Source organism: Ambystoma mexicanum, chromosome 1q (assembly GCF_040938575.1).
Source record: "Ambystoma mexicanum isolate Mex_15411 chromosome 1q, UKY_AmexF1_1, whole genome shotgun sequence".
Classification (NCBI taxonomy): Eukaryota; Metazoa; Chordata; class Amphibia; order Caudata; family Ambystomatidae; genus Ambystoma; species Ambystoma mexicanum.
The window spans coordinates 1,507,469,910-1,507,497,259 of NC_090922.1; the positions used below are offsets into that span (position 1 = coordinate 1,507,469,910).

Sequence of the window (27,350 nt, forward strand, 5' to 3'; positions counted from 1 at the left end):
GTGTATTTTGCAGTATATTTAAGTGTTACATATTTGCTCCCTTCTAAAGAAGACTTAGTGCTTAGAGAGCTGGAGACTTGGGTGGTAGCTAATAGGGTGCTGAGCTTTGCTCAGACTGGATTCAGACCAGGCTCCAGCACAACACAACATCAGAGTCTTGGACTCATTGATCAACTCCACTCTCAGTAAGAAAGAGGCTACCCTATATATAGTCTTCGTAGTCTTTAGCAGTGCATTTGATCAGGTGGTGCGAGACACACTTTGGTCTAAATTCAGTGACCTAAATTGTCCTGACTGGATAATGTATATCTTGAGGACACTGCACAGTGAAAACAGTGCAAGTGTTAGACTCAATAACGAGGGAGAAGTGACAGACTATCAGCGTTAATATGGGGGTCAAACAACCTCTATAGTGCTGATCTTCTCCCATGTATGGCTACAAAATCCCACTGCCCCCCTAAACTTGGGAATTCACCTATCTCAAGCATGCTCTACGCAGACGGCCTGATACTGTTCGATCAAACTATGTCTGGCGTGAAGAGCAAGCTAGAGGAGCTCTCGCAGTATTCATCGTAGTTAGGATTAACCATCAATTTAAGGACGACCAAGACAGTACAAATCTCCAGAAAGGGGCCTAGGCGCTCCAAAATTGAAATTAGTATGGGTGAGATTGAATGCACCGAATCTTACCTCTACCTGGGAATGGAATTTGATGTCTTACCTAACTATGCCCTGATAATTGCACAAAAAAAGAAGCGAGCCACGATGCTCACCCTCCAGGCACGGAAATTTGCAAACAGAACCACAGATTTACCGCATACTATACACTATATACCCCACATAGGGTATAGTATGGCCGGCATTGTAAAATTGTATCAACAATGCTTCGTTCCTGCCATACTGAACGGCCTCAAAGCAGTAGCCATGCAGGATCTGAGCTGGCTCAACATCCTAGAGGGTCATTACTGGCGAACAGTATTAGGACTCGGGCCCTCTTGCCCCATGCAATATCTGAGGCTAGAACCGGGCCTAACCTCTCTGAGGGGAATGGCACTGCGTGCTCGAGGTACCTTTTACTTGAAATCATGTGCCTCGCCAGTATGCAAGCTCCTTGCTCAAGCAGGTAGCAACTATGACCTAGAAAAGGCCCAGCGTGGCAGCAATTTTAAACACCTTAATGAATCCCTTTTTCTGGAGATCGGTTGGATATATGGCACGCAGAGAACTAGACCATGCACCCACCTGAAAAAGTCATTTGAACACAAGTTAAATCGCTGGGATTGGTGAAAACTACACCCACTTAGAAAAGCTGAAAGGGTATGAGTCAGTATCCCACATAGTCCACAGATACAGGAGGATACAACCTTACCTGCTCTTGTGCCCGGATCCGGAAGTAAGGGACTTTGTCCTAAGGCTACGCATTAACCAATTGCAGGTCTTTGCCGTCACATGCCCCCGCCTGGGTATAGCCCTCAAGGACAGGAATTGCCATATCTGTGGGAGAGCCAATTGCCTGGCGATCACCAGACATGTGCTAACTGCATGTCCCAAATTGTGATCGTTGTACATGTGCATGCTGGGAAAGCTGGTGCATAGCCTGGACGCTATCACCAGAGACTTTTTTGGGACTATTGTCTCAATACAGATACCATCTAATCCCAGCTTGCACTGTTCAAAGTTTGGACACACGTGAAGGGTCTCCTGTTGAATTAATCCCTCAAGAGATCGGACATGGCACTCCTACTTGTGTTGTCTAAGCTCCATCGAAGTGGGGCAAAAAATTACATGTCGGGACATAGGCCTCGTACCTTGCTCTGTCAGAGAACCAGTTAGCCTGAGTACAGGCCTATAGAACGGTCTTGGATAGTCTGGACCCTGTGCATCACTGGTGGGGGGTGAGAGGGTTGACCCATTCAAATTTGCATTAATTGTGTACTCACTGTATACTTAGTTCCAGTCAATCCCATTACCTGATCCAATTCTTAACTTTTAATCTGTGTTTCATTTTACCTTATCTTATTATTGCCTATTTCTATGCTTAATATCTTTTGTAATGTTTATTGTTTCTTACATGGTTATGTTTGTGTAAAGTTCAAATTTGGACTAAATCACAATAAATTATTATTAAAGAAGACTTATTCAAACTGACTGTGCTAATTCCCTTCTACCTTAGAGACCCCCAGCTCTTTTGCTGGACTTCAGGGCTTTTAATTTCTAACCTAGAGAGAGTGAGCCCGTTTTCTCACTCTCTCATGTATTTTTATCATGATTTAGGCTCTGTGTTTCTTTTAACTTTGGAGTCTGACAAACTCCATAGGCATCATCTTTACGTTGTGATACGCAGCACCTTCAGTGCAGTGGCACAGGGAAGTCTCTTATATTTCCCAAAGTTTTATATACTTTCTCTTGGTGAAACTACTGTTTAAGAGCAGTGAAGGAACAAGTTACTTACCTGTAACTGTTGTTCTCCAGCATGGGTCTGGCATGGATTCACATGCTCATGAATATTCCCCGTCGTCAGGCTGGGAATCCTCGGTAAAGAAAAAACCAGTATCAGTTTCGTTTCTGATCTGTCTTTCGTAGTAATAACCAATCACTGGTCTCTGCGTCATACTGACCACAGCCAATGACTGCCCTCTACCTAAGCACCGCCTCTGGCAGCCATCTTCAGATTTGGAAGCACGTGAAGTGGCAGTATGACCAAGTGAAGAGCCGCAGAGGGGTAGGCGGGAGGGTTCGCATGTGAATCCATGCCAGACCCATGCTGGAGAACAACAGTTACAGGTAAGTAACTTGTTCCTTCTCCAGCATGGGGTCTGGCATGGATTCACATGCTCATGAATAAAGAATACATAGCAGTACACACATGCACAACCACGGGAGGTGGCAAAGGCTCAACATTAAGCATCACATCAACTCAACATTAAGCATCTTACCTCCTCACCAGGCTCACCTCAGGCGAACAGGTTGCGCAGCACTGCTTGGCCGACCCTGGACTCCTCCCTGGAATCCCGGTCGACGCAGTAGAATTTCGTGAAGGTGTGCGTCGACCTCCACGTAGCAGCCCTGCATATGTCCAGCAGGGGCACACCAGATAGGAACGCCGTGGTAGCTGCGATCGCTCTGGTGGAATGGGCTCTCGGACGGCCAGGCAGCGGTCGGTTTGCCAACCGGTGACAGTACATGATACAGCCGGAGAGCCATCTGGAGATGGAAGCCTTCGAGAGAGCCTTCCCCTGATTGACAGGTCCAAAGTTCACAAAGAGTTGTGACGTCTTCCGAAAACCTTTCGTGCGGTCCACGTAGAACTTCAGCGCTCTAGCTACATCCAGCGAGTGCAAAGTCCTCTCAGCCGGCGACGAAGGCGACGGGAAGAACACAGGTAACACCAAGGGTTCGTTGAGATGAAAGTCCGACGGTACCTTGGGCATGAAGGAGGGGTGCGTCCTGAGCACTACCCTCGTGTCGTGGAAAGTCAAGTACGGGGCCTTGCAGGAAAGGGCCTGGATCTCTCCCACTCGTCGTGCGGAGGTGATGGCCACTAGAAAAGCTGTTTTCCACGATAGAAACTTCAACGGGGCCGAGTGCAGAGGCTCGAACGGAGGTCCCATGAGTTTGGTCAGCACCACGTTGAGCTCCCACGCCGGGGCCGGAGCCTTCACCGGCGGGAACGATCTGAACAGTCCCTTCATGAACTCTTTCACCAGACGATGAGACCACAAGGACGTCCGGCCCGTGGTTCTGGTGTATCGGGAGATCGCAGCAAGATGAATCTTGATGGACGCGTGTGCCAGACCAGCTTTGGCCAGCGTCAGCAGGTACGGCAGCACTTGGGGAGCCGTAATCCGTAGAGGGTTAATCTTCTGTGCGTGGCACCAGACAGAGAACCTCTTCCATTTGTGTCCGTAGCATTTAAGAGTCGAGGACGCCCTGGCCTTTGCAAGAACCTCTCTGCAATCGGCCGGTATGTCGTATCCTCCAAACTCTAGCGCTGCAGGAGCCAGGCCTGCAAGTTCAGCGACTTCGGGTCGTGGTGGAGGATGGCGCCTCCTTCCCTGGAGAGTAGATCCGCGTCCGCCGGCAGCTTGATTGGCGGGGACGCCGACAAGTCCAGAAGGTCCGGGAACCATATCTGCCTCGGCCACGCAGGTGCGACGAGGATCATCCTGCACCGTGACCTCTTGAGCTGGTTGACGAGCCGGATTAGCAGAGGCAAGGGAGGGAACGCGTAGAGGAACAGGCCCTCCCAGGGGAACGAGAAAGCATCGCCCATGCTCCTCGTCTGGGGAAACCTGCTGGCGAACCTCCGGCACTTGGTGTTCGTCGCCGTCGCGAACAGGTCGATCTGGGGTGTGCCCCACCGTCTGAAGAGGCGATCCACCAGATCCTGCCGTAGTTCCCACTCGTGGCACGAGCGCAGCTCCCTGCTGAGTGAGTCGGCGATGGTGTTTTTTATCCCTGCCAGATGAAACGGCACCAGAAGAATCCCTTGGGCGACGGCCCAATGCCACAGGTCCTGCGCCTCCTTGGACAGCGCTAGGGACCTGGTTCCGCCCTGTTTCCTGATGTAAAACATGGTGGTGGTGTTGTCGGTGAAGATCCTCACCACCTTGCCCTTGAGGGACGGAAGGAAGGACCTGAGGGCCCAAAACACTGCACGGAGCTCCAGGACGTTGATATGCAGGGACTTCTCCGTGGGGAGCCAGAGTCCCCTTGCGTGCAGATTTTCGGTGTGCGCTCCCCACCCTTCTAGGGAGGCATCCGTGGTCACAGTCACCTGGTGGGCTGGGGTCTGGAAGTCCATGCCCGCCGTCAGATGCGCGCGGGTGCCCCACCACCGTATCGCTCGTCGGAAACTCTCGTCGAGCTTGATCCTTTCCTCGAAGCTGCCCGTCGTCTGGATCCAGCGCGCATCCAGGAACTCTTGCAACGGGCGCATCCGGAGCCTGCACATGGGAATGAGGTAGATGCAGGAAGACATCATCCCGAGGAGGGACTTGATGGACCTCACCTTGGCCGCGTCGGCCACTAACATCCGTTGCACCTTGCCCAAGATGGTCCTGGTCCTCTCCTCCGACGGGGAGGCCAGAAGGGACACTGTGTCGAGCCTCGCTCCCAGAAACAGTGCGACTTGCGCGGGCACCAGGTGGGATTTGGCGTAGTTCACGGAGAATCCCAGGTCCGTGAGGAGTTGGACGGTCCTTGCCGTGTGGACCACGGCGAGCTCCCTCGTCTTGGCGCGGATGAGCCAGTCGTCCAGGTAGGGGTAGACGTGAATCCCCTCGCGGCGCAGCTGCGCCGCCACCGGTGCGAGGCACTTGGTGAAAACCCTGGGTGCCGACCGCAGTCCGAAGGGAAGGGCTTTGAACTGGTAATGACGCCCTTGGACCACGAACCTGAGGAATTTTCGGTGCCCCTTTAGGATGGGAATGTGGAAGTAGGCATCCTCCAAATCCAACGACGATAGGAAGTCTCCTTCCTCCAGCTGACCCAGGACGTGCTGGAGGGTGACCATCCGGAACTTCTGCGCCTTGATGAACTTGTTCAGGCGTCGCAGGTCCAGGATGGGGCGCCATCCTCCCGTCTTCTTCTTCACGAGGAAGTAACGCGAGTAGACTCCGGAGCCCCGAAGCCTCTTTGGGACGAGTTCGATGGCGCCCTTTCTGAGCATCGCCTTTACCTCCAGGAGAAGTTGAGGGACGTGAAGTTCTTTCCTGGCCACGGGGGGGACGCGCGGGCACCTTCTTTGAAACTCGAGCGCGTGGCCCCGGGCCAGGGCGTCCAGCACCCAACGGTCGGTGGAGATGGACTCCCACACGCTGACGAAGCCCGCCAGCCGGCCTCCCACCGGGGTGCTTCGGTGGGGGCCCGACCCCACGGCCGGTTCAATCCTGCTTGGACGCGGCCTTGCCGCCTTGGCCTCCTTGGCGACGACGGCGGGGTCCGCCAGACTTGCCTCGTCCTCTGTAGGCCTCTTGCGACGACGAGCGGGCCGCTTGACGGTAGGAAGCGAAACCGCCGCCGGAACCTTTGGAGGCGCCCTTGCCTCCGCCGCTCCGAAAGGGCGTCCGCCGTTGCTGCAGTACTCCAAGGGCCCGGGCCGTCTCAGTATCCGCCTTGATGGCCTGAAGGGAATCGTCCACTGTCTTCCCAAACAGGTTGTTCCCGTCGAAGGGCATGTCCAGGACCCTGGTCTGGACGTCCTGCCGAAAGTCCGTAGCCTTGAGCCATCCGCGACGTCGAAGGCAAACGCCGTTGCCCATCTGGCGGAACCCAGTGTCGGCGATGTCCGTCGCCACGGTGATGGCGTGGTCCGAGGCCACTTCACCTTCCTGCAGGATCTCAAGGGCCTCCGCCCTCTTGTCGTCCGGCAGAAAATCCAGCAGGGGAGCTATCTTGTACCAGAGTTCCCTGTCGTAGCGGGCCACGATAGCCAAGGCGTTGGCCGCTTTAATCGTCGTCGCCGCCGACGAGATGACTCTGCGTCCCATGGCATCCAATTTCTTTCCCTCGCCGTCCGGCGGGGAAGTCGACGTGGAGGCCGCACCCCCCCCCCGCTTTCTTCCTGGCTGCCGCGGAAACGACGGAGTCCGGGGTAGGCTGCGCCCGGAGGCATAGGGGGGCCGAGTCCGGGACCCGGTACTTTTTCTCGTACCGGTCTCTTTTCGCCGGCGTCGTGGAAGGGTTCTTGAGGAGGGAAAGGCCCTCATCCCAAATGTCGTCCAACAGAGGCACTGCGAGGACCGTCTTCCTCTTGGTCTCGCGCCGTTGGTAAAGGAAGCCTTCCTTTTTCTTCTCCTCAGGGCAGAGTTGGAAAAGCTCGGATGCCCTGGAGATCATTGAGTGGAACGATCCAATCTCGTCGGGCGGAGAAGCCCTGGTGGGAGGCGACGACGGAAAATCCTCGTCGTATGCCTCGTCGTCCGTACCCGTCGCTGCCGTGTCAGTCCCCGTATCATCCCCTCGGGTGGACGGGGAGGAGGGCTGGACGGGGCGCGACGGTTGAAAAGGAGGCGGTGGATGGATCCTTCTTTTTTTTGGTAGGGGGAACACCAGAAGGTCCCGGTTCTGGATCCCCCGACGGGAGAGGTTCCTCCGTCGGTAACGGTAGTCTCGTCCTTATCTCGGAGCATAAGGACTGTATAGCCAACAAAATGGCCGCTGAGTTGTCTTGCGGCGCTGGCAGAGGGGAATCCGACGGGCGAGCAGGGGCCCCGTCGGTATCCTCGACGATGTCGTCGTCGTCACCTGCGTCGGGGCCCATTCCGACGGGCTGGTCTTGTTCCACGCCTAGGCCGTGGCTTAAGACCTCGATCAGTTCCTCTTCTGAGGTTGAGGCCGAATCTACGACGACGCCCTGCCCCCCCTTCTTCACCACGGAGGGTTTCCCGGGGGTCCTATCGATGGGCACGAAAGAAGACTCCCTCCGAGGAGGCAGGGAGATTCTGGGCCCCGAGGCCGCCACCACTGGTGCAGCCTCCACAGGCTGGGCCAGGGCCGCCGCAACCGTTTCGATAGAGGGCTTGGTCGAATGGATCAAGGCCTTCACCACCTTAGGTGCGCTCACCGCCTTATCCTTGAGGGAGGGGGCACCGCCACGCTCCTCCTCTGCCTTAGAGCTCGACCGGGGTCTCTCCAGGAGCTTCGCCGGGTGCTCGGCCTTCCTCTTACCCGACCCAGAGCGTTGGCTCGTGGTTGATGGTGCCGGGGAGGGTGCGCCCTGCCTGGCGCCCGTAGAGCCCGACCGTTCGGCGCTCCCGGTGCCAGCGGACTCGCGGTGCTTGGCCTTATGTTGGGCCCCCGTCGCCGGGGCGCCCTCAAAGGTCTTAGAATACCGCTCAGATTTCTTCTTCTTCTCGCCAGACGGGCTCTTACCCTCCAGCCAGCTGGCGAGACGTTGATGGCGGTCCTTCATGGTCCGTTCCGACATGTTGCCGCAAAACGCACAGTCCTTCTCCACGTGCGTCTTGTCCCCATGAAGGCAGTAAAGGCAGAAAGAGTGTTCGTCCTCCTTGAAGACGTTCTGCAGCTGGCATCCAGGGCAGGCCCTGAACAGCTTTCCGGGCGTCGAGCTTCCCTTCTCCTGGGCCATCTCCGAGACCGGGCCTGAGAAGCTTCTGGAGTCCTCCGAAGTGTAGCTCGACGAAATCTTCACCCTTGAGGGGCACAGATGAATCCGACACGGGTCCCCGTTGATCGGATGTAGGATCGGTGGAGCTTGAGGCTCTTTTGACCGAAGAATCGAAGTTTTTATGAAAAAGCGCGAAAAAATAGCACTAACGCTCGAGAGCAATAGCACGAGGATCCCAACACATGAACGTGCGGTAAAAATCTGAAGATGGCTGCCAGAGGCGGTGCTTAGGTAGAGGGCAGTCATTGGCTGTGGTCAGTATGACGCAGAGACCAGTGATTGGTTATTACTACGAAAGACAGATCAGAAACGAAACTGATACTGGTTTTTTCTTTACCGAGGATTCCCAGCCTGACGACGGGGAATATTCATGAGCATGTGAATCCATGCCAGACCCCATGCTGGAGAAGTGAAATTGACTTTACTTACATTTTGTAACTTTCTAGACCCAGCACACCCTATCTTACAATAGGGTGCTGGAGGGGTTACTTAGTATCCCCTTTGTCTAGTTTCTCATGTAACATTTTTCTGTTACCATTTCTACAATTAATGGTGGCAGTGCTTTACTTTTTACTACCATTGTGTGTTTTAACCACGGGCTGCGTTCGCAGCCACAGTAAGGCACCCATGGATGCCCATTCGTCAAAATGGTCCCGGTCGTCTTTTTTCGCCATTTCTTGTTAGAAAGGTCCTTCTTGAAATTTACTCTGTGCGCCAAACTAGGTTTGGTCCCTTTGTTTGTTTTGTCTTTGGCGGGATTCACAAGTAAAACCCACGTCAGGCTCCAGTATGTCTGGCAGGAAGTGAGGGAGGTGCCCAAAACCCCGTGCTTAATCCCCTTGGTTACAGGAATGCACCCAAAGGTGATTGGCCTGCTAGCTGTCTGGTAATAACAGCCAACCTGCTGTGTGATTGACAGCTAGGCTGGAATGAATGGGAGAAACCTGCATAAAAGGCGAGGCTTTTTGGCTTGGAAGGCAGTCGACACTGGACGAAGGAATCCGAAGAAGAACTTGGAAGAGACGCCTGCTGCAACTCCTGGAACGTTGGTTTGCCCAGTGAAACTCTGCTGCTGTGCTGAAGCTCCGAACTCGCCTTGACTAGAGAAGCTCTGCAAGGACGACTTCTCCCCTTGAGTTGGTGGGACCAATCAACTGCAAAGTAAGCCCGTCTGGGCATCCTCTCGGAGTTGACTGTGCTTCCACTGCTGCTGCTGGAAACCGAAGGGCCCAGCAGAGGAACACCAGATTGTGTGCGTTGCTTTTAAATCAGACCTGAGCGGGAGGAAGATCCTCCGGACTTCCCTGAAGCAGGACTGACCAAGCCTGAGCCACCTCAACAGAGTGCTGGACCCCAGATGCGGGGAAAGTCAAGAGTGGTATCCGAGAACCGCAGTGTTGCTATTTGCTGTCAGGCGCGAGGAGCTGAAACACTGAAGGACCGCTGAGTTGAGGTTTTCCCATTGCTGCCGCTCACCTTCCCATTGCAGAGCCTGAAAGACTCTTCTTACCTTAGACTCAGACCACAAAAGATGAGAGGGGAAAAGGGAATGCATTCTCAGAAAGAATCAACCCAGGGCCCCACTCTCCCTTCTGTAAGGGCCTGGCCGGAGGGCTGAGGCCACGCGGTTGACAAACATCGATCGAAGCACCAGTCTCCGAACAGCAGTGGATGTCGTCGGCGTAGGGGCCCACGGAACAGCCTTTGAAGTAGTAGTCAAAGACTAGACGACTATTTGTCGTGGGACAACGAAATAACTATTTTGCAATAATAACTCTTGCAAGCTCTACATAAGGTGACCAAACAGATGGCCGGAAAAAAACAATCTGAGAGACCTAGACGCGCAAGGGATTTTGGGTACACTACACATCACGTTAGGGATAGTGTTACGGTCACACCCATGTCGACATCCCCTTTCGATCCTTTAAGGAAAGATGCAATACTCTGCGATTACCACTAGATGTCGGACTATATGCACAGCATGTGATTCCAAGTAGATTAACAAGCATCAGAAATATCTTTAAATATATATGTAAGTGCTTCTTTGCTGTGCCTGTCTAACTAAGATTCAGAGTACTTACCTACAGCCCACATCTTCCTCTCAAGATAAGCCTGACTGCTCTGCCACTCTACCAAGGTCCTGAGCTAGTTGGGGATCTACAAGCCACTGGGATAGCTTACTAAAGTCTTACTGCCAGTAAGACTTTAGGAAAACGCGCCTAATAAAGAACCATTTTAAACAGGCACATGATTAAGAGAGAATTAGTCCTCTCTCTGAAAGACTAAGGATTACCTTTGGATTAGCAGTGCCTTAGGAGTCCTAAGAATTCTAAAGCGGAGTACATAAAACACAGAGCCACACTCGTATCAAGCTTCAAATTAAGCCCGGTTGGGAGAAGAAAGCAAAATGTATAGAGGCGGTCACATGGACTCATTGGGCCTTCTACCCAACACTCCATAACACTTAAATTCTCTGTCTTCTGAAATCAAGATCTTCATCAGGGCTCCTCAATTCACAGTTCCTCCTCCTCCAATGTCCTCTACAAATGCTTGTTTTATCATCCTCCCTCTTCTATCCCATTGGTACATTAAGTTAATACATTATTATGGATAGTGTGAATTATGTAAATATGATAGAAAATACTATTAGTTCGTCTGCAGAGGCCTAGTAATGTTTTAATAGTGACCCTTGCACAAACTGAACACAAATCCATAATCAATACTCATGTAATGCACCCAGTTACAGAACTGCTTTGATCTCCACTCAGTTTCAGAATTAAGCACCATGCCCTCTTGTCAAAAAATAAATACATAAATACAAAGGTACATAGCAGGGCTCAGTTGACACCAACAAGCCACTTCCATTCAGGCCTCAAGAGCTAGTTCCATCTCAAGGTAATGAGGTGACGCCTGAAGGGTGGGGAACACAAGCTTGACCCTTCAAGCAGCAAATCTGTCAACTGAAAGCGGGGCAGGGAGGGGAGACCAGTCCTGCTTTTCATTGGAACACCACAACCCCAGTTGAAGCAGGATGCATTTCCCAGAAGTAACCAACTGAATACAAATGCACCCAACAGTATAGTTTCATCAACTTTCAGTGCTATGCGGATGACACTCATCTTATTTTCAGGCTACCTTCGGCCACCTCTTCTCCGTCTCTCATCTCCGTCTGTCTGCTATCCAGAAGTGGTGTGCCGCCAACGACCTCTGCCTTAATGCCAGTAAGACCGAGATTCTCCTCATCGGCACACCCGCTCCCAACTTTCCTGTCGCTCTCTGGCCGGCCTCTCTTGGCCCTCTTCCTGCTCCCACCTGCGAGGCCAAAAACCTTGGGGTCATCATCGACTCCACTCTCCTTCCCTCCTCACATCTCGGACGTCTCTAAGAATTCACACTACCAGCTGCACCTCCTCAGAGGTATTCCTTCAACTCTCTCTTTCTAAATATCTTCCTTCTCGAGCTCTTCGCTCATCCGCCTCCAACTCCCTTAGGGTCAGTCGCTTCTCCAAGCAACGAGTTGGTGGTAGATCTCTTTCTTCGGCTCGGGCCTCCCTATGGAACAGCCTCCCTGCAACTTGAGGAGAACCATCTCCGGTTCCGGAAGCGCCTCAAAACCTTTCCCTTTGCTTCTGCTTTTTCTCCCGCTCTCCCCAGCTGACCTCCTGGCTGAAACTGAAACTGCACTGGTTACCTGGCCACCCTCAGATCTCGGGCCCAGGTCCCTCCCCCACCAGTCAAACACACCTGCACTGCCTGCCTGGCAACCCGCGCACTTGGTGACTGTTTCTGTATCCCTACAGTCCCACTACCAGCACTTGACACCTGATGTCTGCACTTACCACCTGTGGCCGTTACTTTTATTTATTGTTATTATTCTATTCTCATGTACTGCACTGTCCCTTCCACCTCCCTCTGCACTTTCCCCCTTCCCCCACCCATCCCATGCACTTGCGCGATCTGAATGATACCTGGCCTAGTAGGATCGTTGTCTGTCCTCCCTTTGTTCCCCCTCCCTTGCCTCGTCGCACCTTGAAACACTGTGTATAGACGCGTTATAAATGCCATCTCATATCATATCATACTTCCCTGGTCTTCCCTGGCAGGCCTCTGCACTCACCTTGCTGAAGGGGATTCCGTATTTCTTGAGAATGAAGGGGGAGATCAGTGTCATTTTGTGGCGAAGAAAAGCCTCACAGTTCTGAGCACTTCCTGGAAAAAAGCCTGCAATGGAAAAATGAGGATGGTGTGAAAAGCAGAGATTAGAAAATGCTTCATCATTACAAACAAACAAATAGATACTGGACAATCAGCAGCAACCCGGGGAAACATATCAAGGAGGAATCAATGGAGCAAGCTGCATTCTTAGCTGCAAAAGCATCATCCACCGTGCAAGCTCTGTCATCTGAACAAAGGACTGTAGTACTATGGCCTTTACAGTTCAGAGGCCACAGAAAAAGTGGCCTACGGAAAATCCTAGAATGTTACTCGTTAAGCTTCTCTTGACATATATGGGAAGTTTCCAAATAGAAACCCAGGTATGGGTGGGACCAGTACACGGAGAGCTAGAAATTGCCATAAGCGGAGAACTTTAGCTCCAGCTTGTAGCCTAGAAGAGCACCGTTATCTTGATGACAACAACTACCAGAAGGTAATTCTGGCTGTCATAGACTAACTACTGCCATACAAACATAAATATGTAACATTAACTATGTGTTTGAGAAGATGTAGAAGGGAGCAGTTGGCCACAACTAGAAGGTATTTAAAGCATATTGGATCCTACGTAATGTCACAAAGTTCTCAAGCGTATCTCATGGGGATTTAAAATGTACAGCACAATATGTAATGGCTTCTCGTTCTTGTGAAAAACCCAGGGCCTTTTCCCACCTTACACCCCAGGGTTCTACTACATTAAGGAAAAAAGAATACTGTGTCTCTCAAGTCCAGATTCTGCAGGCTGAATAAAAAGGGACAACCAACTGAGTGGAGAATTTGGGGGAGAATGTTCAAAAGGGAGACACGATAGTCGGCCCTTTTATAATTCCCATCAACCCCCCTTTTCTACCATCAGTGAGTATTTGAGTTGTGGGGTACATTTATCCGCCCAGCAGAACTCCCATACATCACCAAACTGCATTTTTCAGCAGTACCAGCAGAACAGCTGCGCTGGCTCTGCTGAGCACCATTGCATTGCACCAAAACTGTTTTTTGCAGTCACCGAAATAATGGCTGCGCTGTCTTTGCCAAGCACATATGGGGCGAGATGGAACACCCCGAGAAAGGCTGCCAGTGCTTTTGTTATGTGCACCAAAGAAAAGAATTGAAAAGCAGCGCTGCTATGCTGCTAGCTAAAAATTTGTCATTGAAAAAGGAAATATTTTGCTTTAAAGATGACTGCACCCTGATGCTCTTTTCCACCGTTTCAACAGTACACAGTTCTGTTCCAGTGAGACCCAGCTATGCCCATCCATATTCAGGTTGTGCTCCAACAAAAGCGGGCATTTCTCAAAAATGACAGGCTGTGTCAGGCAAGATCTGTGAAATAACAAAGAACCTCACTCCGAGCCATATGGAAAAACGCTTGAGCTTTTGCAACAAAATATCACAGCTAAACTCTTCACAAGAAGCCCTATCTCTCTGTGCTTATGCCAGTTTCAGTGGACCTTTGCCTTGAACAGATTTCTGTGTATGAGAAACTGACTAGAGCTACAAATAATGTTTAGAATCTAGATGTAAGAGAAAGCCGCATTGCGAGGTGACAGCAAAGGAAAATTAACCACGTGTAAAAAAAAATGTTCAAACAAGGAAATGTCTGTTTAAAAGTAAATTGTTGAATTAAGGCCCTATCCTTGCATAGAAAGGTGAGGGGGGTTTGTTTCAAAACATATATAGGATATTTAATTCCAACAGTTTTGCTTTCTGGTTCAGGAAAGAAAAAAAGACAAAGATGCTGATGCCATAGAACAGGTTTTTTCTTGGCCTGGCTTCAAAGGACTTTGCTTCCTGGGACCAGGAGCTTCCTCCCTTCAAGTGGATGAGCCCCCGGGGCATATGAATAGGCAAGGGTGGTGGATCTCACACCCTCGTCTGACTCTGTGGCAGTGCTCCAGCCGGGTATAATGGATTTCTGGGACACATAGGTGTGACTTTTTAGCAGCACCTCCCCTCCACTCAAACTGAGGAGCTTCAAAGACAAATCCATGGCAACACAGGTTTAGTGCCCGACAGTTGGCTGTGGGTTGAAAAAAAATTCCCTTATTTTGAAGACACTGCGGGCACATTTGGGGCAAGGACTGTTCTGAATTAATACACTTTAAGACTTATTTCTGCAACCGGAAAACGCAGTAATACGACAGTTTAACAGTTTAAATGTAATTTTGATGGCGTTAAAACAAGACACTGTAGCTTTCCCTAGCATGTGGGGGACGCAAACGGCAGACAAATGTAAATCATGGGAAAAGTATACATGGTGCAACTGTGAAAATTAATGAAAACATGCTCTATGATAATATGTACACATGTATAAAATTGTAGAATTGTAGAGGAAACAGTTTCCACTTAAAAATTGCAAAAGATTATTAGAAGGACGAAACAATGTCATACAAACTTGGGAATTGCAATGTTATGCTCTGTGTGAAAAATGTAATCTGCTATGACATTTTCAAAAGTGCCATAACTGTAAAAAGGTACATTTTTGTGTCATAACTGATTTTGGCAAAAGTGACAGTGGGTCCCCTCCTTCAGTCCAATCTGCTTCTAGGGAGGAGGCGACATATATAGGGGGACCTATCCGATTCTTATAGGTAGGTCTAGCTTAGGTCGCCTCCCCCATAATAAATCCTGTGATGTCACCCGCCTTATAAAAGGTAGAGGCTCACAGAGACACACTCTTCTGAATTTTCCAGCTCCTGTGTATCCAGATATTCCATATCCTCTCTGCAAGACTCCAGTTTCCACTGCCAGGCCAGAGCATAGCTGACCCTATCCAGGCAGGGGAGAAAGGTGGCTGAATCCTCATGGGGATTATCCAGTACTACCCGCTTGCCCTGCTACCCGCTCTATTCTTCTGAGGTGCTGCTGTACCGTGAACAGACCTTTGCCCAGCTGTTTTCTTCAAGGAGAGCCCGCCGCAGTGACCAGACATTGCCTTTCTGTCCAGAAACCCGGTCCGCTGTCCAAAATACCCCTTTCAAAGTGCTTGCTGTGAGCATTTCCCTTCCACAACAACCACAAACTGCATCCTTTGCTCGGTTGCATAGTATTAGGTCCAATCCCATAGAAATCCCATAACTGCCTTAGCAGAAATCCTTAAAACTGTCAGAATCCTCTGTGCATCCTGTCCGTGATCTCTAAGTGTTAGCGCCATTCTTCCACTCATTTCTGTCCTTGTGTAAGTCCTTAGTAATATTTTGATTAAATAAATTAATTCTCCCTAAAAGAGGCACACGGCGTCAAGGGGTTAAAACTGCAGCTTAACCTTTCTATTCACGGGTGGTGTTTCTCTTTTCTAGCCATTAAAATCTAGTTTAAGTGAAACTTGTCATGTCCTTTCCAAACCGATTTTCTCTGTCATATGCTGTTATTTTTAAAACCAAATTTCCTTTCCCATTGAGAATCTCATCCTGTCAGTAATTTAGAGTCACTCTTTCATTTTCATATTATCCCTATGATGTGCATCTGTCAATCAGCATAAAAACCGCATTCATATTTTGTCTATTTAACCAGTTTCTCAAACCGTTTTGACATTTAAACCTGTGTAAATTAGCAAATGCAATTTCTAGATGTGTGATTTGGCTGCACTCTGTTTTTCACTTACAAGTTGATTTTCTAAATCGCATGCCTGTTAGGACATTGCTTGTAGTCTGCTAGTGTTCTTACATCTGTGATAGTGCTATACTCATATTTACCTCACTTATTCCACCACCCATGTAAAACAAATATTTACTAATTCCGAGTGCTACTTTGTGAAGTTGCAAAGGTTTTTAAATCGGTTTGCTGCCTAGTATACCTGACTCCTTGCTGCTCCTTTCTATCCACTCAAAATTCGGTTAATAGGGGTTTGAGGGAGTATTGCAGGGGGAAATCTTAACTGGGTGCTATCTACCCGAAAAGTAATATTGCTCCTATTCATTTCTGCTTTGTGTATGTGATATTAGGAGGTCAAACTAAGCGTATGCCATCATTCTACCGTGTAATTATCACCCCATTGGTTATTGCATCCCAATATTAAATGTGTGTGATTTCATTTGGATTTTCAAAATAAATAAATATTGTATTACCTGCCAACGGCCTGGTTCATGGTCCATTGTGGCCCGGGGTATTTGTAACTGGGGTGTGAGACAGGTTGGGTGCCAGCTCAATCTGAATTCTTAGGAAATAAAGTTAAGGTATTTTAATTGTGCGCTGCATCTTAGGCTAGTGGCAAGAGTCCTGGTGGGTGCGACGCCCGATTAGAATCCTTAGCAGATTTCACAACCAATCTCCCTCTCTCCAATCCTGAGAAACACATGGGAAGGAGAAGAGGCATATGGGAATCTTGATGATTGCCCATGGGAATCAATGGGCAATGGATTCCTTTGGGCAGTCGCCATGTTGTCCCAATAAGGAGATCAGGCAGGGTCAGGCAATTACTGACAATTTCTCACACCCGTTTTCCATTAAACTTCACATGGATAAAAGGCGGAGCACGAGAGCACACTGGGCGGACGGAAACAGCATAAAGGACCGTGAGAGCCCAGAGGCAGGAGAGAGCAGGAGGAACTGTCGGAAGAGTTCAGAGGAGAACGGAGGGGCAAAGCACTGACACTGTGCCTGTGAGAGTCTGCATCTTAACAGGGAAGCCATGTCTCCCGTGGACCAGAGAAGACAGACTGCTGCCTGTGGGATGTGTCCCCTGGTGGGCTTGGTTCCCCTGGGTTCAAGAAGGAAAGCACAGGTGTCAGAGGTGCAGGTGGGAAGACACTGACTTCGACCCAGATAGCTGGAGAGAGGATCCTCGCCAGCGCTGCACCAACCAGATGAGTCTCATAGAAAGAGAGGGATAGGAAATCCCGGTAAGCGTGCGTGTGGCTGGAGCAAGAACCTAAATATTGAATTTGAGGAAGTGTTAGGGAGAATTCCCATTTCTGTGCTGATTCCCGAGTCCTCCAGCTCTTTTGCTAGACATTAGGGCTTTTTAATTTTATCCCTGGAGTGAGCCAGCCCTTTTTCTCATTCTCGCATGTGTTTTGACCTGATTTGTATTATGTGTTTCCTTTGTTTTTGGAGTCTGACAAATTCCATATGCATCTACTTTTTATATGGTGACACACAGTACTTTCAGCGCAGTGTCAGAGAGAAATCCTTTTGATTTCTCTTGAGGTTTAAATACCTTTTCTTGGGAGAACTACAGTTCCCAAGAATAGTAAAGTGAAATGGACTTTACTTAACTTTTCTTTTCGTAGGTCCAGCACACCCCATCTTATATGGCGTGCTGGGAGAGGGGTGGGAGGGGGTCGGGGGGATTACTTAGTAGACCCTTTTCCTACTTACTCATGCAATATTTTTTATGTTACCCTCACTACTTTAAATGGCTGGTGGCAGTGGTTTCAATTTTCCTACCATTGTGCTTTTCTACCGTAAGCCGAATCCTCAGCTGCAGTATAGCACCCATGGGTGACCATTGTGTCAAAATGGCACTGGTCTTCTTTTTTCGCCATTTTCTGGTTGTGAGGTCTTCCTTGGGTTTTACTCTGCGCGCCAAACTAGATTTGACCCCTTTGTTTGTTTTGCCTTTGGCGGGCTTCAGTACTGAAACCCACCTCTGGCTCCAGTGTGTCTGCAAGGGCAGGAAGTGAGGGATGTGCCTGAAATCCCCCTGTCCTGTCTCCGTGGAAACCTGAATGCACCCAGTCCTGAATGGCTGTTTGAGTGCCAGCTAGGCTGTGCATGAATGGGAGAAACCTGCTTAAAAGGCGCAGGTTCATGGACTGAAGACATAGTCGACCACTGGGGAAGAACAACCAGACGAAGAAACCGTGAACGAAGCTTGCTGCATCCTCCTGGACCTTTGATTTACCGATGAAGCCCTGCTGCTGTGCTGAAACTCATTTTTCTGATCGACAAGAGACACTCCGGAAAGGAAGACTTCTTCCCTTGGATTAATGGGACTTACTAACCCAGAGACAAACTTTGCTGGAAGACCTTCCCTGACTGGCTGTACTTCTTTGCTGCTGCAGGAACCGAGTGGCAGGGGTCGAGAAATCCGAAGTCGAGTGCTACGCCTGTAAGCCGGCCAAAAGCTCTAGGAGTCTCCCAGGGACCCTCCAGAAGCAGGATGACCAGAGCTAGAGTTCCCTAACCAGAGTGCAACACTCAAGGAATGAAGGAAGCCCAACCAGTGTCCAAGAATCACGGGGTGCTGTTTACCGATCGCGGAAACCGCAAATTGCTGCTGATCCGAAATGAGCCCACCGCTGCCGCCGACATTTGAATTGCTGTGCAGGAGTCCTCCAGGCGGCTTATTTTTGAACCAGGAAACAGAAGCCAGCTGGACCATTCTTTTTTTTTCTAAATCAAAGTTTATTGGCATTTAGGTTATAACGTCATGCAATGTTCATCATAACTCTTCTCCTTAGTACAATTATAACAGTAACCCCTTCCCAAACACCCCCTCCCCTTCCCCTTCCCTCAGCCGTGGATCATGCATGAATATCTACAACATCTGTAGAGCTCACGAATAGCATCTCAGTGTACAGTCAGGACTGTGTTCGTTTGCACACTGGAGCCTTGGCCTCGACTATTTACCTTGCGGCACATATCTCATATTACACATCGTCTGGTCGATATACAGTTCCTGTTGGTCCATCATGTTCAGGATCCCCCTCAGGCGTAATCTTGCCGTCTCAAGCCAAGCATCCGTACTTTTCAAAGAAGGGGAGCCACAGTCCTTCAATGTCAGATTTAGACTCATCAATGAGATGCGTTAAGAACTCCATGTCATAAATAGCACAGACTTTGGTGACCCATTCTTTTTCCCCTGGCATGTGTGGACTTTTCCACTTCTGGGCCAGATAACACCTGGCAGCCACCAACATGACCTGCAATATATGACCTTGTGTCTCTTCGTGGTACCTGCCCACGTCAATCCTGAAAAGGAGGAGCCATGGGCCAAGGATCCTCCCCACTCCGTCCACCCCTTTAATCCAGGACAACACTTCTCCCCAGTATGTCTGCACTAACGGGCATTTCCACCACATGTGTATATAGTCACCTTTCTCTATCCGACCTTTCCAACAGTGTGGATCATACCCCACTCTCATCCGGGCTATCCTCTGCGGGGAGTAGTGCCACCTATGTAGCAACTTCAGGGCCTGATGCCGAAATTGGAGCGAGGCGGTTGAGCGGTTGGCTCGTCTACACATTTTGGTGCATCTCCTATCATCAAATTCTTCCCCTAAATCCTTCCCCCCATTGTGTCCGCGCTGGCGGAGGATCCCTTGGAGCCGAAAGAAGGAGGAGTTTGTAAAGATGAGATATCAGTCCCTTGAACCCCCGTCTTGAGATGAGAAGCTTTCCAAAGTCCGTTAGGTCCCTTCTCAGGGTGTCCCCCCAAGAGGGTTCAGTGAGAACCCCCTTAAACTGGAGATAACGAAACGGGGAAAGGTTGCTCCGTCCCAGTGCCTCCTCCAATTCCCTCATGGGCATAAAGGAATCCCCCACACACAGCTGACCTGCCCTGCTAAGACCAGCCTCGTACCATTGTTGAAATGCAGCTGGGTCAGCAACCTTGTCCCTGATCGGGGGAGCCCAGATGCAACTCAGAGGGCAGGGCCATGTTGTAAGCCACCTGTAGTATCCCCCTCCTTCCACAACGACCATGAAACCCCTAACACAGGGTGATTCAGGACCCTTATCAGAATGTGACCCTTATCAGAATGCACGCCTTGGAAGGCCACCAGTATCCTCAGTTGGGAAGCCTTATAATATGTCGCTAGATCCGGGAACCCCATTCCTCCATCTTCCTTGGGCCTAGTCAGTACCTCGTAAGAGATCCTGTATTTCTTGCCCGCCCAGAGAAATCGTAGGAGGGTTCGTTTTACCTCCATTAAGAATGTCTTGGGCACCTGCACCGGGAGCATTTGGAACAAGAATAGGAACTTGAGGAAAACCACCATTTTCACTAAATTGAGGCGTGCCATCCATGAGAGTCCCGATCCCGCCCACCTTTCCATATCCCTCTTGACTGCTGACCAGAGAGGGAGAAATTTGTTAGAGAAAAGGCTGTCGGGGCTGTGCGTCACCTGAATACCCAGATAGCAAAACCCACCCCTCTGGAATCAGAAGAGGAGCCCTCCCACATATTTCGCATCTGCGTCCGGCAGATTACCCGCTATGAACGCCACCGACTTCCCAAAGTTAACTTTGAAGCCAGAAAGGTTTCCATATTGTGCTAGACTTTGCAGCACCTGGGGCACCGTCTGGGCGGTCTAGTGATATAGAGCAATGCATCATCGGCAAACAAGCCAGCCTTGCAATGCAAATCCCCTATTCGTACTCCGCTAATCGCCTCGTCATTACGAACGCTGATCGCCCATGGTTCCATAACCAACGCGTATATAAGGGGGGACAGAGGGCAACCCTGCCTCGTGCCTCTTTCCAGAGGGAACGACCCTGATTCAATCCTGTTCGCCACCACCATGGCTGAGGGAGCAGAGTACAAAGCAGACATCCAGCCTAGCCACCTCGGCCGCATCCCCAGAAACGTGAAGACCTCCCCCTTAAAGGCCCAGCTGACACTGTTGAAGGCCTTTTCGGCATCTAGGGCTAGTAAAAGGGCCCCCTCCTCCCGGACCACCCTCGAGTTCAGCACATGAAAGGTCTTGCGCATGTTGTCGGAACCTCGTCTGTCCAGCACAAATCCCACCTGATGCGAGTGAATCAAACGAGGGAGGTACCTCTCTAGACGGGTTGCTAGGATCCTAGTGAAGATCTTAGCATCTAGGTTTAGAAGGGAGATAGGCCTATGCGAGCCACAGTCCGCCTGGTCCTTTCCTGGCTTGGGTATCACAGCGATTAAAACCTGTAAGAACGTGGACAGGATTGTGTCCTGATCCCTAATTTGATTGAACAGCTTGGCCAGTGGTTTCGCCAAGATAGTTTGGCACTGTTTATAGAAGTCAGCCGTATACCCATCACCTCCCAGGGCTTTTCCTGTTTTCAACTTCTTAATGGCTCTCTTCACCTCTTCCATTTCCCCTCCAGACCCTCACGCTCTGAATCTGTCAATCAGGGCAAAGGGTGTTTCACCAAGTATGCCCGGATGTCCTCCATCGATTCATCCCCCTGTTTGGTGTACAACTCTCTATAGAAGTCTGCCAAACATTCCACTATTTCCTCCCCTTTCTTATACATGTTGCCCCCCTTTGTCCCTAACGAGTCCCACCCTCCTTTCCTTCCTACATCCCCTCGTTTTATGTGCCAGACGGGTCCCCACCCTGTCCTCCCCATTCATAATACCTTCGTCGTGTGTACCGAATCTTCTCGATTACCTTCCCTATAAGGACCGTGTGTAACGCCTGTCACTTCTCCCGCATTACTCCCAGGAGGGCTTCTCGGTCTTCCCCCTCATGGATGAGCCGAGCCCGTAGAGCCTTCAGTTCATCGCAGAGCCTGCTCTTGATAAGTCCCCTTTCCCGCTTGCGCCGGGATCCCTCAGCAATAAGGAGGCCCCGGAAAGTGGCCTTTGCCGCCTCCCACACCATCACCATGTCTGTGTCTCCGTTGTCATTTATTTCAAAGTAGGCTTCCATTTCCTCCCTTAGGAAGCCCTTGAAAACCCGGCCGAAGCGTGTCGTTGCAACACCATCGAAAGGTCCTTGGGGTCGCAGGCAGCGACCAATTTACCACCAGGAGCTCATGATCATACCAAGTAATTGCTTCCACCCTAGGTACACCAGCCAACCCTCCTCCCTCTTTGGAAACCAATAGGAGGTCAATTCTTGTATACGTGTGGTGCTGGTGGGAAAAGAAGGTGCATCCCCCCCGGATCTGGCCACGATCTATGCCATACATCTACCCAATAGTGTTCCCTTAGAAGAGTCTGTAGGGCTATATTGCCCTTAGTAACCCTTCTGGTCCCCGTACCCTTTTCTGACAAACAATCCAACTGGGGGTCCATTATATTTAATGCTAAAACTCAGCCAGACCTAGATATACCTCTACTGCTAACGCCACTTATTAAACCAAACACAAAATGCCTAGTCCTAGGGGACTTAAATTTAGGATTTAATGACACCCAAGACCACAAAGCAGAAGCACTACACAGTGCACTCAAAGACATGGCTTTCACACAACTAGTAAACGCTCCTACCAACACAAAAGGGAGAACATTAGACTGGATATTACCACTCAATACCACAGTTTCAATAGACTCCATTAAACCGATACTCTGGTCAGACCATCACAGTATACATTTCTCTATTTTGTGCTACGAACCAGACCTACCTAAATCCATCGCTGAGGAATCTTATGTAACAAGAAACAAATCCGGAAACTTACAGCAGAAAATCTCAACCCTTTATTAGCCACCTCTCTCAATAATAAAAATATTAATACTGAAAACCCCTGTGCCCTAGCTGAAATTTATCATAACTGTCTTACCAGTACAATTAATACCTTAGCACCTTGTGTGAAGAAAACCAAACGCAAGGATAAAAAATACTCCTTTTGGTTTAACGAGGAACTAGTTGCTCTTAGACGGATTATAAAATCACTCGAACACCGGCTAAATAAAACCCATACCTTAGAAGTTCTGGAAGCTTTAAATTCTGTAAACAAAATCTATAAATCAGCTATCATTACCCTTAAAGGCATGGTCTGGTAAAAAATGTTATTTAAAAAATAGATAGGCAACATAAAAAAAGAAATACTAGCATTCTCTTTTTTAAAACTTCCTATGTAAAATTTTGAGCTATTCAAGCTCAAAATTCGCAAAAGCAAGCACATGGGCGCATCCATTTTGTGAAATGGATGCCCTCCTGTGCCGGCTTTTGCGGCACTAATGAAGGAAAAGCCAGCCAGCTGTAGTAAACAAAAGCTACTGCTGGGTGCCTTTCCCTTCATTAGTGCTGTACGCGGAGGACGGGGACCGGAGACCAGAGCAGGAAAGCTGCAGCTGAATCTCGGTAAGTGCTATTTATTTTTTTTTTGAAAAAATAAGCACTAGCTGTGGTTTTTTTTCTAAGTTTTCCGGGCTGGAGGAGCCCGGAAAACTTAGAAATAAAACCGCAGCTTTAAAAACGTTGTATTTATGTTTGCGGTCGCTTTTGAAGCGACCGCAAACATAAATACAACGTTATTGTGTTGGAAAACGCTGCGGTTTTTTCTTTCCAAGTTTCTCAGGCTCCTCCGACTCGGAGGAGCCTGGGAACTCAGAAAGAAAAACCGCAGTGTTTTCCAACACAACCGCATTCTATGTTCCTTCCATCCGAGGGTGGGCGCATGTGAATCTAAGCAGATACAACCATCAGAAATGCTTTTACGGTAAGTAATGCATTCTCTTCTGATGTTTGTTAATCTGCTTAGAATCACATGCTGTGCATAGACTAGCGAGCAGTACCCGGAGTTGGCGGTGGGTTATGAGAAGGAACAGTAGAGAAAAGGTGTCGTAATACTGCCTGTCCCACCTGGGAGTCAGATCTAGAGTGTGTATCTAGACAGTAGTGTTTTGTAAAGGTGTGCACCGAACTCCAGGTAGCCGCTTTGCAGATGGACTCAAGGGGAACATTTGCAATGAATGCTATGGATGCCCCCGTGCCTCGAGTAGAGTGTGCTCTTGGCCTAAAGGGCAGTTCTCTCTTAGCAAGAGTATAGCAGAGAGTGATGCATTGAACAATCCATCTAGAAATAGTGGATTTTGAAACAGCATCTCCTTCTCTTCCTGCTGCCACCGAGACGAAGAACTGATTAGTCTTCCTCAGTGGTCTGGTTCTTTCCATGTAGAACATGACCGCTCTGCGTACATCTAGTGTGTGCAGAGTCCTTTCTCCCAAATTGGAAGGATTTTGAAAGAACGTTGGTAGTTCTATAGATTGGTTTACGTGGAATTTAGAAATAAATTTCGGAGCAAACCTAGGGTGAGTGCGTAGAACCACTTTATCTTTGTGAACTGTAACGAAGGGGTCTAGAATAGAAAGAGCCTGAAGTTCACTTACTCTCCTGATGGAGGTGATAGCTATTAAAAAAGCAGTCTTAAGCGTGAGGTGTTTAAGAGATGCTTTGTGCATGGGTTCGAATGGAGAGCCCATGAGTCTGGTAAGTACCACATTAAGGTCCCATCCGGGAGCTGGGTCAGCTATCGGGGGGTGTATTCTCTTTACTCCCTCCATGAAGGCCTTTATAACAGGGATCCTCCACCACGACACTTTGAGTTGGGAAGTGGTGTATGCAGAAAGTGCAGCTAGGTGGACTTTAATGGAGTTAAACACTAGACCTGAATCCAATAGGTGGGTCAGGTATAGGACCACATGTGTGGGAGAGCAGTCAATAGGGTTGATGCTTTTACTCCTGCACCAGATGACAAATCTTTTCCACTTGCTAGAATAGCAGTGGCGAGTGTTCGGTTTTCGGGCTTCCCTGAGGATGTCCATGCATCTTTGCGGGAGTTGTAGATGTCCGAACTCTATGATCTCAGGAGCCAAGCTGCTAAGTTCATGTTCTGGGGGCATGGATGCAGAGTCCTGCCTTTGTCCTGAGACAGCATGTTGTACGGGCAGGGGAGTTTTACTGGGGGGGATAGAGACATCTCTATCAAGTGAGCGAACCATGGTTGTCGTGCCCACATTGGGGCCCTAGTATCATGGTCACTTGTTCGTGGTGCATCTTGTGCACCACTTTGTTGAGAAGGGGAGTCGGGGGAAAAGCGTAAACAAATTTCCCTGACCATTGCATCGACAGACCGTTCCCCTTGGATTGGTTCTGGGGGTACCTGGAGGCGTAACTTAGGCATTGTGAGTTTTCCAGGGTTGCGAACAGGTCTATTTCTGGGAATCCCCATTGTGTGAAGACGTCGAAGACGATGTCTTCGTGCAGGCGCCATTCGTACTCTTTGGGCAGGGGGAAATCTCTGCTGAGACTGTCTGCTAGCAGATTGAGTTCCCCGGGTACATGTAGTGATAGTAGGAACATGTCCTGTTTGAGAGCCCACTTCCATATATTCTGGGCCAGCTTGGACAGGCCTGGAGAGTGGGTGCCCCCTTGCTTGTTGATGTAGTACATGGCTGTGGTGCTGTCTGTAAGGACCATTACTGTTTTGCCTTGTAGGTGTTTCTGGAAGGCTCTTAGCGCCTTGAACACAGCTAGTAGCTCCAGTAGATTTATGTGTTTGGACGCTACGTTCGGAGTCCACACTCCGTGAGCAGTCTGATGGGATAGGTGCGCCCCCCATCCTGTGAGGGATGCGTCTGTGGTTAGAGTGGCTTCCGCCGCGGGTGTGGCAAAGGGTTTCCCTTTTTCCATGTTTTCCTTTGTCCACCACCGTAGCGAGAGAACTAAGGCCTGCGAGACCACAACTAGATCCTCCCATAGTCCGCTGGCCTGACACCACTGGCTGTTGAGCCACTCTTGCATTGGGCGCATGCGCAGGCGCGCGTGAGGTACCAAATAAATACACGACGCCATCATTCCTAGCAAGCGCATTGCTTTGCGTACCGTCACCTCTCGACCGGTTACATATTGAGGGATTTGAAACAGCATGTTTTGGACCCTCTCTCTGGAGGGGAGGACGAGGCCGTCCTTTGTTTGAATTAGAGCCCCTAGGAATTGCTTGATTTGACTGGGGTCTAAACTGGACTTCTTTTCGTTGATGGAGAAGCCCAACTGGAACAAAAGGTCTACTGTCTTTTGGGTATTGGAGAAGCATGTTTCGTAAGAATCCCCTGTTATGAGCCAGTCGTCGAGGTAAGGGTAAACTGGGATGGACAACCTGCGCAGGTGGGCCGCTGCCACTGCCAGCACCTTCGTGAATACCCTTGGTGCTGATGCTATGCCGAAGGGTAGCACTTTGAACTGGTAGTGTTTGCCCTCTATCATGAACCTGAGGTATTTTCTGTGCGCTGGCAACATTAAAATATGAAAGTATGCATCTTTCATGTCCAATGTTGTCATGTAATCTCCCTGAGAAAGCAGTGGGATTACTTCCTGTAAGGTTACCATACGAAACTTTTGGGGTTTGATAAACTTGTTCGCTGGGCGCAGATCTAATACAGGGCGCATGGTTAGATCCTTTTTGGGTACAAGGAAGTACACTGAATAAATACCTTCCGTTACCTGAGATAGAGGCACGACCTCTATGGCTCCTTTTTCCAGCAGTAGTTGTACTTCTTGGAGAAGGATGGCAAGATGTTCCGGTGTCATGCGACGTCCCCTCGGGGGTCTGTAGGATGGGGAACTGTTGAATTCGATACAGTATCCATGGGCTACGGTGGAAAGTACCCAACGGTCTGACGTTATCTCCTCCCATGCAGGAAGAAAGGATGTTATCCGGCCCCCGACCGGTGTTGCATGGGAGGGGACGCGAATCTTCGCGTCACTTGGAGTTGTTGGGGGCTTGGGAGCCTCTGGGGGTGGATCCCCGACCCCTCCCTTTGCCCCGGCGTTGGCCTCTTTGGCTGTACTGCCCACTATTGGTTTGGTAATTGGTGGCAGGGTATTGCTGATGTTGACTTTGTTGTTGGTGTTGGCGTTGGCCACGAAAAAAGCGTTTGTTGCCATAGCCGCGCCTGGTAGTGGGCTTAGAGATTTGGTCAAGAGTCCTGATAGTGTTGAACTCTTTTTTAGCCATCTCTAGGGCTTCATCTACCGCTTTTCCGAAGAGGTTAGCGTCCTCGACAGGTTTATTTATCAAAGACGCCTGTGTCTCTGGTTTAAAGCCTGAGTTGCGCAGCCATACATGGCGCTTTAGGAGTATTCCTTGTACCAGGGAACGTCCTGCTGTTTCTGCCGCGTCCAGAGAGTTTTTAACAATGCTCTGGTTCACTTGGGTTCCTTCGCCAATAGTTGACAGTAGGCGCGTACGTAAAGGCTCCGGTGCTTCCTCGGCGTCTTTTCGCAGTTTGGCCCACTGCCCGTCTGCGTAGCTTGCAAGCAAGGAATTGTTGTTGGCAATTCTTGCTGAGAAGGCAGCCGAGGAAGTAACTCTTTTTGCAAGGGCATATAGCCTCTTGCCCTCCTTGTCAGGGGGTGC

The 27,350-nt window shown here is 49.7% G+C and overlaps 1 protein-coding gene across 1 annotated transcript in view; it reads right to left on the reverse strand.

Annotated features, from left to right (window-relative positions):
* KDM4A (lysine demethylase 4A) overlaps positions 1 to 27,350 on the reverse strand; it is a 1,237,605-nt gene that overhangs the window by 975,325 nt on the left and 234,930 nt on the right. Inside the window, exon 7 of the mRNA XM_069642410.1 lies at positions 12,249 to 12,352. Coding sequence (XP_069498511.1) covers positions 12,249 to 12,352 — 104 coding nt within the window. The remainder of the gene's footprint in view (positions 1 to 12,248; positions 12,353 to 27,350) is intronic.